The 18,472-nt window shown below is 43.2% G+C and overlaps 1 protein-coding gene across 1 annotated transcript in view; it reads right to left on the bottom strand.

The window, feature by feature from the left end:
* Positions 1-7,053: 7,053 nt before the first annotated feature.
* Positions 7,054-18,472, bottom strand: part of nrg3a (neuregulin 3a) — a gene marked incomplete at both ends in the record, with an annotated part of 324,527 nt that continues 313,108 nt past the window's right edge. Inside the window, 1 exon segment of the mRNA XM_083658575.1 lies at positions 7,054-7,699. Coding sequence (XP_083514701.1) covers positions 7,054-7,699 — 646 coding nt within the window.

Raw genomic sequence — 18,472 nt, 5'->3', positions numbered from 1 at the left:
AATGTGATTTGAAACAGGATATTAGGCGCGGGTCATAATAACGCAGGGAGCATCATTCAAAAGTGGAAATGAGTGGGATGTCAGTTAGGGGGCGACAGAGGCAGTTGTGTTTGATGAGAGGGGCGGGAGTTGTCCAAAAATCCCTCCTGGTAGCTCAAGGGCGAAATTTCCATAGAGACGGTGGGCGCGGCGGGGACATGTGTTATCTTCGCCTATTTTAATATTTCTGCATACTGGAGACCCTAAACAGTCTTGGAATTGCATAATGTGGATATGACTGTAAAGCTGAGACTCTTGTGGATTCAAGCAGCCTAATTGTCTTCATGTGTGATGATGTTCGTCCCCATAGTAGCCATTTAATTGTAGTGGGACCAAAGACTCCAAGTTGAGGCTGACTTTGAAGCGTGTTTCAAGCTTAAGCATTAGAACATCAGTAGTATATCAGAAAACTGTAAACTGTTTTGAAGTCTGTCATTTAATTTGACAGTTATTGAGTGTTAAAGTGTGGACCAGTGATTTAACTCAAATGAATAACTCATTAACTCAAATCAACTCTCAATAACTGTCAAACTAGATGAGTGATGAATAGTTTGACAGTTATTGAGAGTTTATTTGAGTTAATGAGTTATTAATTTGAGTTAGTGTGGACCAGTGATGTCACTGGTCCACACTTTAACACTCAATAACTGTCAAATTAAATGACAGACTTCAAAACCGTTTACAGTTTTCTGATATACTACTGATGTTCTAATGATACAAAGCTGGTTGAAAATGGGCGGAGTGTTCCTTTAAGTTGTTGTCACATGATAAGCGGTTGTCACATGATCAGCCATCTTCTCTTCTCTCTCCGCGAGGTAGAGCGGAGAAATGTCAGCGGGAATTAGATCAAAGTTTATACAATTTGAACTTTGACCTCAGCGTACGGTGGCAAAATCGAGCGGTTCGCGACGCCAAGGGTAGCGCTGTTGTCGCATAGTTGGGAGGCACCGCGCTCTCCCCCTATAGGAAAACAATGGCACAGCGGGCGCACAGCTGTTTTACCACGGATCATGTGTGGGGGCGGGGCTTTAGTGGTATGCGCTCCAGCAGGTGAGTTCAAACTCCCTTTGAAAGTAAAGTATCATGGCTGACCTCTGAAAGTCATGTGATCTCTCTCTGAGACTCTGCTTTGCCAGTGTGTTTTTATCTAGATGTACTGTAGCTTCTTGTACCTCAGAGGGGTTTGTGCAGAGAGAAGGACAATAGTAAAGAGACAGAGATATACACACACACACATGGGCATTATGTGCACACAGGCATGAAAAATGCATGTACACATACTGTATAGGCAGACATACACACGCGCGCACGCACACACACACACACACACACACACACACGCACACACACACACACACACACACACACACACAGTATTTGGAGCCAGCCCTGATTGGCCTGCAGTTCAGACAGGCTGTGACGGGGTTGCCTGGCCGCTGTTGGAGCATCACGCTGAAGCTCTTATCTCTCTGGCCTGATGGTCTAACCTCTCCTCCCTGCCATCAATCTGACACACAAACACACACGTGACACACAAACACACACACGCACATTCACTCACAGACACAAGACACACACGCTCACACACAGGACTGATGGTTAATTTAATCCTTATTTTTGGCCATCTGACAACTGCCAATCTACGTATTGGTGGATTGGCAGTAACGTACAATAATAAGAATTACTGACATTTTATTCTGGCAACTGCCGGTACAGGGCCAAGCGTTGGTTTGATGAAAGGAAGGAGTGAAGGAAATTGGGTTGGAATAATGTTGTAAAGCCTCACAACAAAACACACACACACTCACACTACACACACACACATATTACACACTACACACACACATACTACACACAGCCACTCGGAGCTGAAGACATGGGTGACGTGCGCGTGAATGGATCTATGCCCGTACTCCCACACACACAGGATCACACACACACACACACACACACACACACACACACACACCCACACAGGATCACACACACACACACACACACACACACACCTTAAATGAAAGAAGACATAACGAAGCAGCCAGATACGCTCCCCAAATCTGTGACTTTAACACAGAAGCCAATGAGTTGAGTCTAATCTCCTGCGCCTTCAATGAGTTGTTGCTCACTTCTAATCCGTATTTGTCCATGTGTTGTGTTGAAGTAGCTGCTAGTTGTCCATGTCCACGTGTGTGTTGTGTTAGTTGAAAAGAATTGCAATTGCATTGCTCGAGGTGCAATAAGTCTTAGAGGACTGTAGATAAGAAAGGAAATGCCTACAGTAATTGGCATCTGGTCACGAGTTAGATGTATATTGTTGTTTGTTTGCTGAGGCTTGAAATATGTTTTTTTTAGCCTAATTCTCAGAAGAGGAGCAAACACAGAATTGGCATACAGTCTATTATTGGAATTAATTCATACTCTTAGTTCCAGACCTCGTTTTAGATGAGAAAACAAATCCAGACAGAACTTGCAGACTTTTGTCTGTTCAAATCGCAAACACTGTATTAACACTGGACCAGTAGAATTGACTGGAGCACACCAAATCACTGGAAAGCAAATTTAATAAGGTCCAAAAACTAACGTTTTCGACGCGAGCAGCTGCTTCTTCAGAGTAAAAAAAAATCTTTTGACTCTGAAGAAGACGCTGCTCACGTCGAAACGTTTTTTGCACCTTATTAAATTTGCTTGCCAGTGATTTCGTGCGCTCCAGTCAATTCTACTTTTCGAGTATTCTGTCCTCGTCTGAGAGCATCGACCTCCCTCTGTGGAGGAGGGGATGTAGCCCAAGATATTCCTTCTACATAGTTACTGTATTAACACTTTTGCAGTACGTTGGTTCATTATAGCCTCAATACGTGTGTGTGTGTGTGTGTGTGTGTACGTGTGTGTGTGTGTGTGTGTGTGTGTGCGTGCATGTGGACTTCACCTGGATTTCATTGACATTAATATTAAACAACCAAAAATGTTGAGATGCGATGATTTGATATGAGAAAAGCACCTTTTGAGGGTTGAATGGCAGTGTGGCAAACTGTGTCCTCAACATCTACAACTGGATAGAAGGAAAAACGACATCTGGTTTTGAGAGTTGCATTTGAGTCAGTGTTGCCTTGCGGGTGTGTTTGTGAACGCGACAGTGTCAGACGAGTGTTGAATGTTCCAGGATCAGCCGTCGTGAGAGATTGGATAAATGAAGGTGTTGTTGAGCGTGTGAATCCCCCGCTTTTGGGAACGTGTCAGACCTCTCTGAACGTGTCAGACCTCTCTGAACGTGTCAGACCTCTCTGAACGTGTCAGACCTCTCTGAACGTGTCAGACCTCTCTGAACTCAACTGCGAATGCGCTCGATAGCACATAAGAGCGTGTGATAGAAAGGACAGTGTGGACGGAAAGCATGTTGCACTGTGAGGTTTGTTGAACGCTGCACGTACGCATGACAACGCCAACAAGGAGCCCCGCCCCCATTCACAAAGCCTTAGGGAGCTGCTTCTATAACCAGCAGTCACTCGTATTGATACAAAACAGAGTCATTCTTAAAGGGACAGCTCACCCTAAAATCAAAAATACATATTTTTCCTCTCACCTGTAGTGCTATTTATCCATCTACATTGTTTTGGGATAGTTGCCTGAGTTTTGGAGATATCGGCTGCAGAGTTTCTGCCTTCTCTCCAATACAATGGAACTGGACGGCACTCGGCTTGTGGTGCTCAAAGCGCCAAAAAAAAAAATCAGAAAAAAATCAACAGCATTGTCTCTTTCCAGAAATCATGACCCAGTTACTCAAGATAATCCACAGACCTCGTTATGAGCAGTTTCATGGAGGAACTATTTTCTTTTGACCGAACTACACCCGCTAGCTCAGGGGTGGGCAATTATTTTTCATGGGGGGCCACATGAGAAACCCAGTTTGTTGCCGGGGGCCGAACAAATATTGTCATGCCGTACCCCATGGATGGGTAACTTTGATGATAGAGAGGGCCACAAAAAATGTATTCGCTACCAGGTTTTGCTGAGGGCCGAACGGGGCCAGCGTGAAAGATTTGGTGCATTTGAAGCCACGTTTAGAGGAATAACTCATTTTAAATTAACAGTTGTGATGTCATTATTCAGTCTTAACCACCAATATTTCATCCTTTTCTCACTCACTCCTATGTCACCACCTGCTCTCAGGGCTTGAAATTAAGTTTTTTGACCACCTGCCAATATGGCTGCTAGATTTTAAAGTTACCAGCCAATTAGAATTTCCACTAGCCAAAATGTTTTTCTTGAAATAAATCAGAATATGAGTGGGTTAATTTAAGCATAAGTATCAGTAAGTGGCCCGGGATAATCAAAGCCTGTGTTGAGGGTCACACGAACAAAAATGCAGTCTTGAAGCTAAATAAATCCAAAACCAATGAGTTAATTACTTAAATTTCTAAATTCAATGTAGCCTTTTAGTCATAAAGATTATTGAAAGATATTCCATATTCCAGACTGAAATGCTATAACAGAAGTGGAGTATTGGCCAGAATGACATGAACATTTATTCAGTGGATATCTTGCATGTTGCGTTCAGATGCACTGTGTGTAAAAAAAAAAAAAAAAAAAAAAAAAAAAAAAAAAAAAATTGCAATTCCATGGCGGGCCACACAGGTGGCGCCCGCGGGCCGCATCCGGCCCGCGGGCCGTAATTTGCCCATGTATGCGCTAGCTGCTAGCTACTTCCTACATGAAACTAGCAGCAGCTAGAGAGAAGGCAGAAATCTCTACGGCTGATATCTCCAAAACTCAGGCATCTAACACAAAACGATATAGATGGATAAATAGCACTACAGGTGAGAGGAAAAATATGTATTTTGGATTTTAGGGTGAGCTGTCCCTTTAAAGCAAATCTAGCCCCTAAGCCTTTTCAGTAGCTCAGGTGGAGGTAAGACAGCTGCTAAACAGAACATGGTTCCGACAACTGCTTACCAGTAATTATGTTAATGTAGAAAAGTCCAAACATTTAACATTGATCTTGCAATTAAACCAGCTGATTTTCTTTCAAAACTTTTCATCCAAAATATATTTGACAGGTTTAAATTTCAACATGACTTTCCAGGTTAATTGGAAGAATTTGTCCTGTATGGATGTCGAAACATTCAAAGCCAAAATTTCTTTGTTACATATTCCTGACAAATAGTCAAATTTTTCCTCCACTGGCTTCCCTATTTCAACACAACCATCAACCGATCGTAGTGGAACGGCGAGGTCAAATCCAACCGTCTACGTATGCGTTAATATCAAAGTAAACGTATTCTGAGCAGCGATGTGAATAGAAGGAACCAATACCTGCTATTTTTAGAGCTATTTAAAACTCCTTTTATGGGTCAAAGATAAAGTACTTTGTAATTACCGGTCCCAGATTTCATTGGGCCAGTGGTGCCGACCAGGTTGTGTGTGAAAAGGCCAACAGGAAAGGATCACTGCATATCGGTGTTAACCAGAACCAGAACCAGAAACAACCATTATCCAGCATGCACATTTGGACAGGATGCTGTAGGGGTGTCAAAAACCTTTTCGAAGCAATAAACGAAATACTAACGAAATAAAAATAAAACATGTTTACGAGAAATTCCCACAATTTTGTCACCTTTTTGTCACCGGTAACATTTGGTTGTAAAACTCATATAGAGATTCAGAAGGTCCCAATCAATAGGATACAACATAGACATTTATTTCTTGTTTCAATAACCCTGGAATCTCCCGATCCTTGTAACCTGACGCTGCCAGATGGGGGCGGTATTGTTTTCACAATTGTGCAAACAATACCGCCCCCATCTGGCAGCGTCAGGTTACGATCCTTGTGGTCGACCCTGAAAAAGCAGCAGTGTTCATGACCAAACCCAAACATGAAAAACAAACCAAACTGCAGATGCTCCTCCATGGTGCTCATAGCCTCTGTCCTTCCTCCATACATCCAGCCACACAAGAACACACGGGAGACCTATACAGTGGTTTGTGTGTGTGAGAGAGAGAGAATTTCATTTTGTAAAAAAATACATTGAATTGAAACACTGGCTAATGTGGAGTCAGCATCTGGGCAATCTGCTTTCCCGAATCAGAGCGTTTAGTAGAAGTCCATCGCTTTTTGTTTATTGTGAGTATTCACTCGTCCCCCATCTCTCTTCCTCCTCTCTCCCATCATGCATCACTGTTCCTTAGCATACAGGAAGTCACTGTCTCCTACAGTGAATCCAAGGTGTCCGTTACCGTGGATGTGGCTGTACTGAAGTAATTCTTGGCTGGGCGGGGGGGCAGACAGACTTCCAAAAGGCAAGAGAGGCGATAGTTTTGGAGGCATTTTGACTTTCCGAGTGGGCTCACAAAATGACTCGTCATGGCTCATGGACGTGAGTGACGGGACGTTAGGGAGGGGCTTCGACTGTGGGAGGGGCTTCGCCTGTAGGAAGTTCCTCGTTAGGGAGGGGCTTCGACTGTAGGAAGTTCCTCGTTAGGGAGGGGCTTCGACTGTAGGAAGTTCCTCGCTTACAACTGAGCCAGCAACCAAAAACGTGGAGGGGGGGTCATACAAAACGGAGAAGAAAAAAAAGAAAAATAGTTACATCATTCCTGTGTTCTTCAACATTGTACTTGGTCACTTTTTGAATTCCATATATTTATATCCATATATATTTATATATATTTATATATTCTTTTTACAATTAAAAACACCATGGATTTGACAGACTATTTGGTTTCTTTTTGTCTAAGCAGAAGTGTATCTCTCATTTTTGTAAATAAATGCATGTAAATATTTTTTTTTTCTCTTTTTCCATACTGTCAGTCGGTGTAGAGGCGGCCACACAAGTGTTGGTATGTATCCATACAGACATATAGAATGCATATCATCATCACACAATCACATTCTCCGAGATATCCTTTTTTTCCTAGTCGCCATTCCCATTCCGTCACGTAGACGCAGCGGTGTCCAGAAAACACCAGAGTCTGTCAAACACTGTCAAAAACCAAAAGCGAGTGTCCTAAAACGTCTATTTATTGGCCGCTTTGGCCCAAGTCTCTGTGTGATAGATTGGGGCTGAGTAACTGGGTCTCCGTGGGTCCGTTGGAGCTCAGCCCCCCGGAACCTCCTGCGTGAGGGTTCAGGAAGCAGACAGTTTCTCGGGCCTCCAGCAGTGCAGCCACTGATCCACTGTGGCTGAGCCCGCCTACTTCCTGCTTCCTACGAGCCAGAGCCCTGAGCTGCTCCTGCGCCTCCTCGAGCAGCAACGCCACCGACGAAGAAGAAGAAGAAGCCTCCCGGCGCGCCCCCTCTCTCGCCCTCCCCGCGTCCTGGCGGGGCATGGCCACACGGGGGGCCGAGGACGCGGCGGAGGAGGAGGCGACGCTGGTTTGCATACAGGACGCCTCGTTGTCGTGGTGACACTGGACCGAGGGGATGATGGGGATGGAGCAGGAGCGGTACGGAGGAGGGGGGGAGTGGCTGTGGCGCCGGGCGCCGGGCCTGCGCAGGCTGCGGGCGGTGGGACTCACGTCCCGCCACGGACCCGAGCGCGCCCCCGTGTGGCCGCTCCACGCCGACGACGACGAAGGAGACGTCTCCGTGGAAACGGGAGGTTGCATATGTAGGAAGGCATCCTGTCGGGGGTCGCTGGCGGCCTTCTCTCCCTGCATCTGGCATCTATACGGAGGAGGAGGAGATCTGGGAAGGGAGAGACGGGGAACAAGAGAATGGGGAGCAAAGGTTACTCGATTGTACAAAAACTCATTCCACCTAGAAAAGAAAGTCATCGTGTGTTTGACTGCGATTTCAACTCGAGCCTTTTTCAAACGCCCACGCCTGAAACGCTGGCAGAATCTACGCGGAGGGAGCGCTCTCCGCCCTTTAGCTGCCTCTCAGGCTAACTGCACAGTGAGAGGGAAGGAGATGAGTCTGACATCTTTCTTTCATCTCTTTATAGCCAAGGTCACGTGCACACACGCACGTACACACACATGCACGCACGCACACACACAAAATGCCCCAAAAAACCTGAGCTGCCTTATGTGAGTCGGAGGTCATCAAAAGTTCACGTTTTTGTATTATTGATTTAACCGCTTGAAGTATGTTACAGAACGAAGCGCTGGTTTATTGTTTAACATCTTCAAAAGCTTTGGTCTGCGATAGTAATTAGACATCAAACTGTACTAATTGATGTTCATTTTCATCAAAGTTACCCCTCACAAGGCTCACATCGCCCCACATTCAGTCTCTCAGTCAACTCCAGTCTACTCATCACAGACACGCCCACTTTCCAACGGTCAAAACAAACACCTCCGCACGTTATGTCCCGCCCCTCTCTACCCTGTGTCAGTCGGAATAGACCCTTTTCACGGGGGCCATTTTGTGTGGAAAAGGCAGGGTAAACACAGGTGCAAGCAAAACACTAAATGAGGGTTTCCAACTTCCATGATTGGAATTTGGAAACCCTCATTAGTGTTTTGCTTGCACCCGTGTTTATTCTGCCTTTTTGACACAAAATGGCCCCCGTGAGAAGGGTCTATAGGTCACGATAAGGATAAGGTCCCACACACTGTGGGAATCCCATTTCAGCTCGACTCAGTTCAAATGAGCATGAGTTTGAAATACATCTAATATTGATTCTCTTTTCTAAAGAGTGACGACTCCCTCTTCTCCTCGAGTGTCATCAACGAGTCGACCCAGCTGCATCCCGCTCTCATTATCTCTGTGTAATAATTCATAATCCTCCACAAAGGCTCTGTGGTCGCATCAGCATTCAACATGGAGTCCCTCTCCCTTGTAATACCCTAATCACACATTTTACGCTCTCCATCCAGGCGTGCTAAAAGAGCGGTAGGTAGGTGGAGAAGGTGCTTTTCCGATTCAAAGAAGATCACACGTCCTCGCTTTTATCGCTGCAGTATTTTTTCGGGGGACATGAAAATCTCACCAAAAAAAATAATAAAGAGGAGAGGAGACACTGGAGATTTGGCGGGGGCCTATAGGGAGGGATCCTGCGCCGCGATAAGAGAGGATGATGCCAGGGTATTAATTTCCAAGATAACATTCACACACAAATCTGTCTTTTGATGTGTTGAAGCTGAATCAGATTGTTAAATGTACGAGAGCAGAGTTCTGAGCCTGCAGCTGGTGGGCTGAGGTGAGATAACTGACCAGGCGCTTATCGTTTACGACTCGTCGTCACATGTAGAAGCCTCAACAATCAAGTCCATTAATCGCTCCCCATACGCATCGTTTCTGAACGTATCCCACCATCATATTACGCATCGTCCTGAATTCCAAGTAGCGGTGACGACCTGAGAGAATGGAGAATGTGCGTGTCTACTATCAGAGATGGAGACTTGGCCTTGAGTCGCATTTAAGACACACACAGTCACTTGAGACTTGACTTGAGACTTGTCCTTAAAGACTTGAGGCTTGGGACTTGTGAACAATCTTTATTTTTGTGTGTATTAACATTAAGGAAATGTCTATTAACAATAATGTTAACTAATCAATGCTGATGCTGTATGCTAATAGATAGAGAGAGATGAGAGAGAGATTCACTTTATTATCCCCGAGGGGAAATTTGTTTCAGGCACAAAGGTTGGTACAACTGCTTAACATAATAGTGTCAGTAACACAGATGCACAAACATCAACAATGGACAATACACAGAGTTTGGTTCCAACAGCACAGAGAAATGAACTCATGTCCCCAGAGGCGTGTGGGGGAACTAAGTCCCCACCAAGTGAAACAACTTGTCTTTGGCCAACAGAACTAATCCTGTTAGTCGTAATGGTGACATCACATACGAGGAAATTAAAGTCACCAAGAGTAAACCAACTGAGTATCCGCAGTAAAGTGCAATATAAATATATATATGTAAAGTGCAAGATAGAGTGTGGATAATACAGTAGCCTACATGCTTTGAAACCCTTAGTTTGAGCTATGCAGTGTTCTAAGCAGACTGGATGGCATGCAGCATAGAACGCTCATCCATAAGAGACTTGACTTGGACTCTAGCTCAAAGACTTGAGACTTGACTTGGACTCTAGCTCAAAGACTTGAGACTTGACTTGGACTCTAGCTCAAAGACTTGAGACTTGACTTGGACTCTAGCTCAAAGACTTGAGACTTGACTTGGACTCTAGCTCAAAGACTTGAGACTTGACTTGGACTCTAGCTCAAAGACTTGAGACTTGACTTGGACTCTAGCTCAAAGACTTGAGACTTGACTTGGACTCTAGCTCAAAGACTTGAGACTTGACTTGGACTCTAGCTCAAAGACTTGAGACTTGACTTGGACTCTAGCTCAAAGACTTGAGACTTGACTTGGACTCTAGCTCAAAGACTTGAGACTTGACTTGGACTCTAGCTCAAAGACTTGAGACTTGTCTTTGACTGTAGCTCAAAGACTTGAGACTTGACTTGGACTCTAGCTCAAAGACTTGAGACTTGACTTGGACTCTAGCTCAAAGACTTGAGACTTGACTTGGACTCTAGCTCAAAGACTTGAGACTTGACTTGGACTCTAGCTCAAAGACTTGAGACTTGTCTTTGACTCTAGCTCAAAGACTTGAGACTTGACTTGGACTTGCAAACAATGACTTGTGAGCATCTCTGCCACACACAAGTGCAAAAGTACACACGATACCAAAGCTGTGTGTACATCTTGCGTCTGCACTCCTATGTTCAAAGCCGCTATTTTATCTCACAAGTCAGAACTAGAGAGCGAGAGGAGAGAGAAACTGACTTATCAAAATACTGGAAGGAAAATACACAAATGCAACCTGTCTCATCGTCAGCCATTTTGGAGACAGGTCTATCTTAAAATAGTGGTAACAACACAGGGCGGTCTGTCGCCCTGTCAGCCATTTTGGGGAGATAACATTAGGCGCCACTAACCGGCACGGAATAGAATGAGCAAACCTTTCTTTAGCGCATTTCTTTGAACCTGTCATAACGCTATCTGCACACTCCTCTATCATGTCCTCCGCTCCTCTACCTCCTCTCCGTTCTTTCCTTACATCTGTTCAAATGGATTCAAGCTGTGTTTCTCTCTCTGCCGTTGTGGGTGCATTTCCTCATGGCAACCCGGGCAGCCGTACTATGGAAAGTAGTCTGTCCATCTGTTGCTATGTGATGTGGTGCATTAGAGGGGGACAGAGAGAGAGATTTCTTATTCAAATGTCCTAAATATGATAACATACACACAGCATTAGGCTCAAATCTGCACATACTGTACACATTTAGCTTGCTGCTAAATGTGATATAAATACCACACTGTAGCAGGCTATACTGTGCTTTCCTCTGCAGTGTTGAGCGGTTGCGTTAGCGTTTACATGATTTCATCCTTGTAAGCTACTGCATGCTTAAAAGCAACAGCTCACCCTAAAATCCAAAATAGATATTTTTCTTCTCACCTGTAGTGCTATTTATCTGTTTAGATTGTTTTGTGTTACTAGTCTGCGTTTTGGAGTTATCGGCCGTAGAGATGTCTGCCTTCTCTCCAATACAATGGAACTGGATGGCACTCGGCTTGTGATGCTCAAAGCGCCAAAAAAATACAATTGGAAAAACTCAACAGCAATGTCTCTTTCCAAAAATCATGACCCGGTTACTCAAGATAATCCACAGCCTTGTGAGCAGCTTTATGTAGGAACTATTTTTGACCGAACTACACCCGCTAGTTAGCAGCTAGTGAGTGTAGTTTGGTCGAAAGTAGTTCCTACATTAAACTGCTCACAACAAGGTCATGATTTCTGGAAAGAGATGTTGCTGTTGAGTTTTTCAATAATACTTTTTGGGCACTTCGAGCACCACAAGCCGAGTGCCATCCAGTTCCATTGTATTGGAGAGAAGGCAGGAATCTCTACAGCCAATATCTCCAAAACACCAGGCAACTAACACAAAACGATATAGATGGATAAATAGCACTGCAGGTGAGAGGAAAAATATGTATTTTGGATTTTAGGGTGAGCTGTCCCTTTAATGTTCTCTCTACATGTATACCAAAATAATACAATGATAATAATATTGTGTATATAGTTGTATCAATGTTGCCCTATGATGTTTTTCTTTTCGGTTTCTTCAGTAACAGTGTGAGTGAGTGAGTGAGCTTGAGTGCCTACCTTTTTGCCTGTCCCTTTTCAGTTTCCTCAGTAACAGTGTGTGAGTAACTGAATGTGTGAATGTGTGTGTGAGTGAATGTGTGAATGAGTGAATGTGTGAGTGAGTGAGTGAATGTGTGAGTGAGTGAATGTGTGTGTGAGTGAGTGTGTGAGTGAGTGAGTGAGCTTGACTGCCTACCTTTCTGCACACCCTGTTTATGCATGACTGCATGTGATTTTGCAGGTGTATTCTCTGTGTACGTATCCACATGCATACATGCTCATGTGATGTGTGCGTGTGTGTGTGTGCGTGCGTGTGTGTGTGCGTGCGTGTGCGCGCGTTTGTCCAACCGTGTGTCTCTCCTCTCCCCTCCTCTCCTCTATTAGTATGTATATAGGTCATGTGGAGCCGGATCCTGAGCTTCCAACTGAGACCTTTACGTTTGAAGTGAGGCTCGCCGGTCCAGGTGAGCAAAGTACTGACCCTCCCAAAAATGGGTCAGAGCACAGATCCTCTCTGTGTTGAATATCTTTTCTGCTAATCAGACACATCTCCTCTGGCCGCAGCTGTGCCGTGCACTTTTGTCTCCACCACTGCATTTGAGCTCCCAAAAACCCCCCATTGAGGAGTCCAGTAAATGTAGTCTTAGCCCAGTGTGTTTGAAACGGTTAAGAAACCGTGAACCACGCTTGGCTTTGTGATTGTTAGTCTGCTCGAAGCCCCCGCAGAAATGGAGCGGCGGGATAACAAGACGTTAAGAGACAGAGGGGGAGAGCGAGGCGTATCCTGTCCTTAAAAGCGTAAGCATCAGGCCAAGCGTTTCCTTTGAACTGACGCCATCGCTCCGCAGATGACAATATAAGGCGACCTTGTTTGTTTTTTTATCTTTACTCAGCAGATTGGAAAACAAAGAGAGATGTGGAGGGGGGGGGGGGGACGTTCAAAAACAAAAAAAGTGCACTAAGTCCTTTTTTGCTTGAAAAAAAAGGGTAACACTTTACAATAACGTACACAAATAATGTAGTAGTTACTAGTAAACTACTCATTAACTAATAGTTATTAATGAGTAGTTAATGTATAATTTGTCATTAATGAGTAGTTAATGTATAATTCGTCATTAGTTAATCACTAGTTAATCATAGTTAATGAGTAGGTAGTCATTAGTTAATGAGTAGGTAGTCATTAGTTCCTGAGTAGAGTACGGTAGTTAATCATTACTTAAGGATTACTAAATGTCAGCTCGTGAATATAGTAGTTAATCATTAGTTAGTTTAATCGGTCAGTTCCATGAATAGAGTAGTTACTCGTTCGTTAATGATTAATAAATGTCAGTTCGTGAATATATTAGTTAATCATTAGTTAATCATTAGTTAAGGTCAGATTGTGAGTATAGTAGTTAATCATTAGTTCGTGATTAGTTGTTAGTTCCTTAGTAGAGTAATTACTAATTAGTTAATGGTTAGTCAATGGTCAGTTTGTGAGTATATAGTTAATTGTTAGTTACTCATTACTTAATTATTACCTGTCCATTATTTACTCTTTTTGTGTACCCTATTGTAAAGTGGTGCATCATACTCAGTAGTTTATGAGTACTGAATAATTACCTGTCCATTTGTTACTCTTTTTGCACCCTAGCATAAAGTGAAAGATATCCTTATCAAATAAACACTCGCTCCAGGTGAGATTTGAACCCTCAGCCCCAAGATTGTTAAATTGTAAGTCTGGTTCTCTACCAGCTGAGCTAACCAGCCTGTTACTTGGTAGCTCTACCATGGCTATGGATCTGTAGAGCCGGAGACCAAGTATTATAGTTTTGAAGGTATATTCCACCCAAATACTACTTTCTGTCCAAGTACTTATAGTTTTGAAGGTATATTCTGTGTTTTAAAACACAAGTACTTAGACATAAGTAGTATTTGGCTGAAACATACCTAAGTACTTGGACATGAAGTAGTATTTGGATGGAATATACCTTTAAAACTATAAGTAGATAATAAAGATATATATTAGATATACTAGAGATACTAGAGATAGACAATAGAGATGTTAGAGATAATAGACAGTAGAGATATTATTAGATAGATAGATAAGATAGAGATATTAGATATTAGATAAAGATATTTTATTCTCCATCGTCTACAGGGGCACAGTCGAGAGCATCCTGAGCTCACCTCTTGGTTCAGCAGCTGTAAGGCACTGGAGAAACATCAGCTCAACAGGATCGTGAAGACAGCCAGTAAGATCATTGGCGCTCCCGTCCCCTTCTTGCTGGAGATCTACAACCAGCGCGCAGAGCCACCAGCATTATAAGGAACCCTCACCACCCTTCCCATGGACTGTTTTCCCTCCTGCCGGCAGGGAAGAGGTACAGGAGCATCCATGCTAGATCCAGCAGGATGCTGAACAGTTTCTTTCCTCAGGCAGTCAGGATCGCAAATGGACTGTGCCCTCTCCCTGTGCCACGCCCAGCCCCCCCCCCTCATGCACACACACTGATTTAACCCCCCCCCCCCAAAGTGACTGACAGGCTGTCTGTCCTGTGTGGAGAAATGCCATAGGCCTTGAATTGCACTTTAACGGACTGAACGCACTTTAACATTCTGTGCACCAAACTAGGCTTTAACACTTTCACTAGCACTTTAACATACTAGCTACCGGATGTGACCTCACTTTAACAAGCATCTTAATATGCTGGCTGCTGTTGACCGTCTTGATTTTATGTATTTTATGTTACTTGTTCTTAGCAGGGTTTTATTTTTTTTTATTAGTATTTTTAGTTATTCCTTTAGCCTATATCTCTTATCTTATCTGTGTGTTACTGCCACAGGCTGGGGGCAACACCATTTTGCTTTTTTATGTACGCAAGTATGCAAGAGAGTGACAATAAAGATAGACAATAGAGATGCTACATTATTTGTGTGCGTTATTGTAAAGTGTTACCAAAAAAAGATATGAGAGAATAAGGACAAAAAAGATGAGAGAGAAATATTAGCGATAGACATTAGAGATATTAGAGATAATAGAGATATTAGAGATAGACCATAGAGATATTAGACATAATAGAGATATTAGAGATAGACAGTAGAGATATTAGAGATAATAGAGATAGACAGTAGAGATATTAGAAATAATAGAGATAGACAGTAGAGATATTAGAGATAGACTAGAGATATTAGAGATATTAGAGATAGACGGTAGAGATATTAGAGATAGACGGTAGAGATATTAGAGATAATAGAGATAGACAATAGAGATATTAGAGATAGACAGTAGAGATATTAGAGATAATAGAGATAGACAGTAGAGATATTAGAGATAGACTAGAGATATTAGAGATAGACAGTAGAGATATTAGAGATAATAGAGATAGACAGTAGAGATATTAGAGATATTAGAGATAATAGAGATATTAGAGATAATATAGATAGACAATAGAGATATTAGAGATAATAGAGATATTAGAGATAGACAATAGATATATTAGAGATAATAGAGATATTAGAGATAATAGAGATATTAGAAATAATATAGATAGACAATAGATATATTAGAGATAATAGAGATATTACAGATAATATAGATAGACAATAGAGATATTAGAGATAATAGAGATAATAGAGATATTAGAGATACACAGTAGAGATATTAGAGATAATAGAGCATATCACATCACTGCATTTCCCATCACTGCAGTGACTTGAAATGCAGTGATGTGATATGCTCTATTATCTCTAATATCTCTATTGTCTAACTCTATTATCTCTAATATCTACTGTCTATTGTCTGTGTATAGAGATATTAGAGATTGAGATAGATCCCACTCAAGCGCATCATGGCCTTGGATTCCATCCCAGTTTTTTTATATATTTTTTATTTTTCATTTTTTATATGCAATAAAGACACACAAGAACAACAAAGACAAACAAGCTCAGTCACAGGAAAGGAAAAGAAAGAAAAAGCATACACATAACAACATTACAACATCATAGTGAGGTGCTACCATGATACAGTATATAGAATCCAGTGTAAGGAGTCGACAAGAGATCAGTTGGGTGAGTTACCCATTGCCCCTAACCTCGTCCAAGTAGGCCATAAATGGGTCCCAGATGGTAGAAAACCTCCTAAGTGAATTGGTCCTCAGGAACCTGAGTCTCTCCATACGTATAACAGAAACCATGTCTGACAGCCATAGCTGAAAAGAAGGTGGGGAGGGGGACTTCCACTCCCTTAGGATGAGTCTCTTGGCGACGGTCGTCCCCTGCGTCAGAGACTGCTGCACAGCAGTAGGAAGGAGCAGAGAAGATTCAGAGCAGCCGAAGATGGCAAGTTCCGCCTCCGGCTGAAGGGTTACTTTATAGGCCTTGGACTACCAATCAAATATTTTGGACCAAAATGTAGATAATAAAGGGCAAAACCAAAAGGCATGGGACAATGAATGTACCCTCTAACACTTGACACCTATCACAAAGTGGTGAGACCGAGGGGTAGCCTGGGTAAACCCATCCCCCACGTGACCTGCTCTCAGACCTGTTCTCAGTCACTAGTGACTGGGAACTGAGAGAGCAGGTCACGTGGTGGCTGGGTTTACCTAGGCTAACCGAGGGGTAGATCTTGTGCAACTTAGACTTTGAATAATGAAGACGGTGAGTGACTTTAAATTGGATCAGCTGGAGTCTGCTGTTGATTGAGCAGAGTTGGACCACAGATAGACTCCTGTCCCATATCATTTCTGATAAATCAACACCAAGTTCCTCCTGCCACGCCTCTCTTATCCTCTCAGTGGGGGCTCTGGTGCAGCCATCAAATACACACACAAATCTAGAAATAAGATGCCTGGAGTCGGGGGGGCTTAACAAAACATCAAAAAAGGCATGTTCATTTGGGATTACTTCAAAGTCATGAATCTTGGATCGAACATGAGCTCTAACTTGTGTATGTGTATGTAAGCCAATGTGTGTTGGGCAAATCGAATTTTCTCCTCAAAAGATCAAAGGACGCAAAATGGCCGTCTATGTATAGGTCTCTGAAGGAAACCAGCACCTTCTCACTCCAGGCATGGCAGTTTCTGTCTGACCGTGAGGACAAAAAACTGTGATTAAAACAAATTGAGACATCAGGTATATTCATAACTCTCCTAGCCTGGCCTAGGATTCTGACTTAGTTTTTTACAACAAAGCTTAAATTTGCTAGAGCCCCGGGTCTTTCTAGCTTAGAAAACAACAAGGCTGACAAGGAAGAATCTGCAGCAGAGCTGGCCTCCATCCTCAGCCACCGGGGGGCCCCAGGAGTCAGATTAACAGAAGTCACCTGCCGCCAAAACATCAGAGCCCGAACGTTAGCAGCCCAATAGTAGTGCCTGAACACTGGTAAGGCTAACCCTCCTTCAGATTTAGGTTTTTGTAAATTCATTTTAGAAATTCTATGGTTGTTATAGTTCCAGATGTAGGACAGAATTATGGAGTCCAGCTCTTTGAAGAAAGCAGACGTGAGAAAAATGGGAAGATTTTGACACAAATAGAGGAACCTGGGGAGTGAAACCATCTTAACTGAGTTTATACGACCAATCATGGACAAGGGGAGAATTTTCCAATTTTCTATACATTGTTTAAGTCTTGAAACAAAATCACCAAAATTCAACTTAAATATTAGTTTAGGATTTCTGGGTATGGTCAAGCCAAGATAGGTGAGGTGGTCCAATTAATTGTGTATCCGGACAGCTTACCAAAGGCAGTGATTAATTTTAGGAGAGGGGGTATCGATTTCTCTGAATCATGTAAGTATAATATCACGTCGTCAGCATACAAACTAATGCGCGTCTCAATACCTCCGACCTTCATGCCTACAATACCTGGATGGCCGCGTATTTTTAAGGCAAGGGGCTCGAGCGCAATTGCGAAAAGGGCCGGCGAGAGAGGACAACCCTGCTGCACCGAGCGGAGTAATGGAAACCTGGCTGACTTATCACCATTGGTTATTACTGAACATGTTGGACTAGCATATATGAGCTTTATCCAGGACATGAATGAATCACCAAATCCGAACCTATGCAGTGACTCAAACATTTAAAGGTCCCATTCCGTGCAAAAGCTGTTTTTACTTGTAAATGCATATATACTGCTGTCAGCCCTCCCTGTAATGAGTGGTCACACGCTCAGAACTGCCACAGTTGGATTTGTCCCTATCCAGCGTCCCTCTGCAGTCTCCTCCAAGCCACACCCCCAAACGCTTCGTTTGCCCAGAGGGGAATCTGGGGGAATCGGGACGTCACTAGCTTCCTCCTGCATACTGCGCGGGTCTCTCTCACACAAGCTACCTGCACCATTTAGTCTATAGCCACAA

This window comes from Poromitra crassiceps, assembly GCF_964638095.1.
Source record: "Poromitra crassiceps genome assembly, chromosome: 22".
Classification (NCBI taxonomy): Eukaryota; Metazoa; Chordata; class Actinopteri; order Beryciformes; family Melamphaidae; genus Poromitra; species Poromitra crassiceps.
Note: the sequence above shows the minus strand (reverse complement) of the source record. Positions and strands in the feature narration are given on the sequence as shown.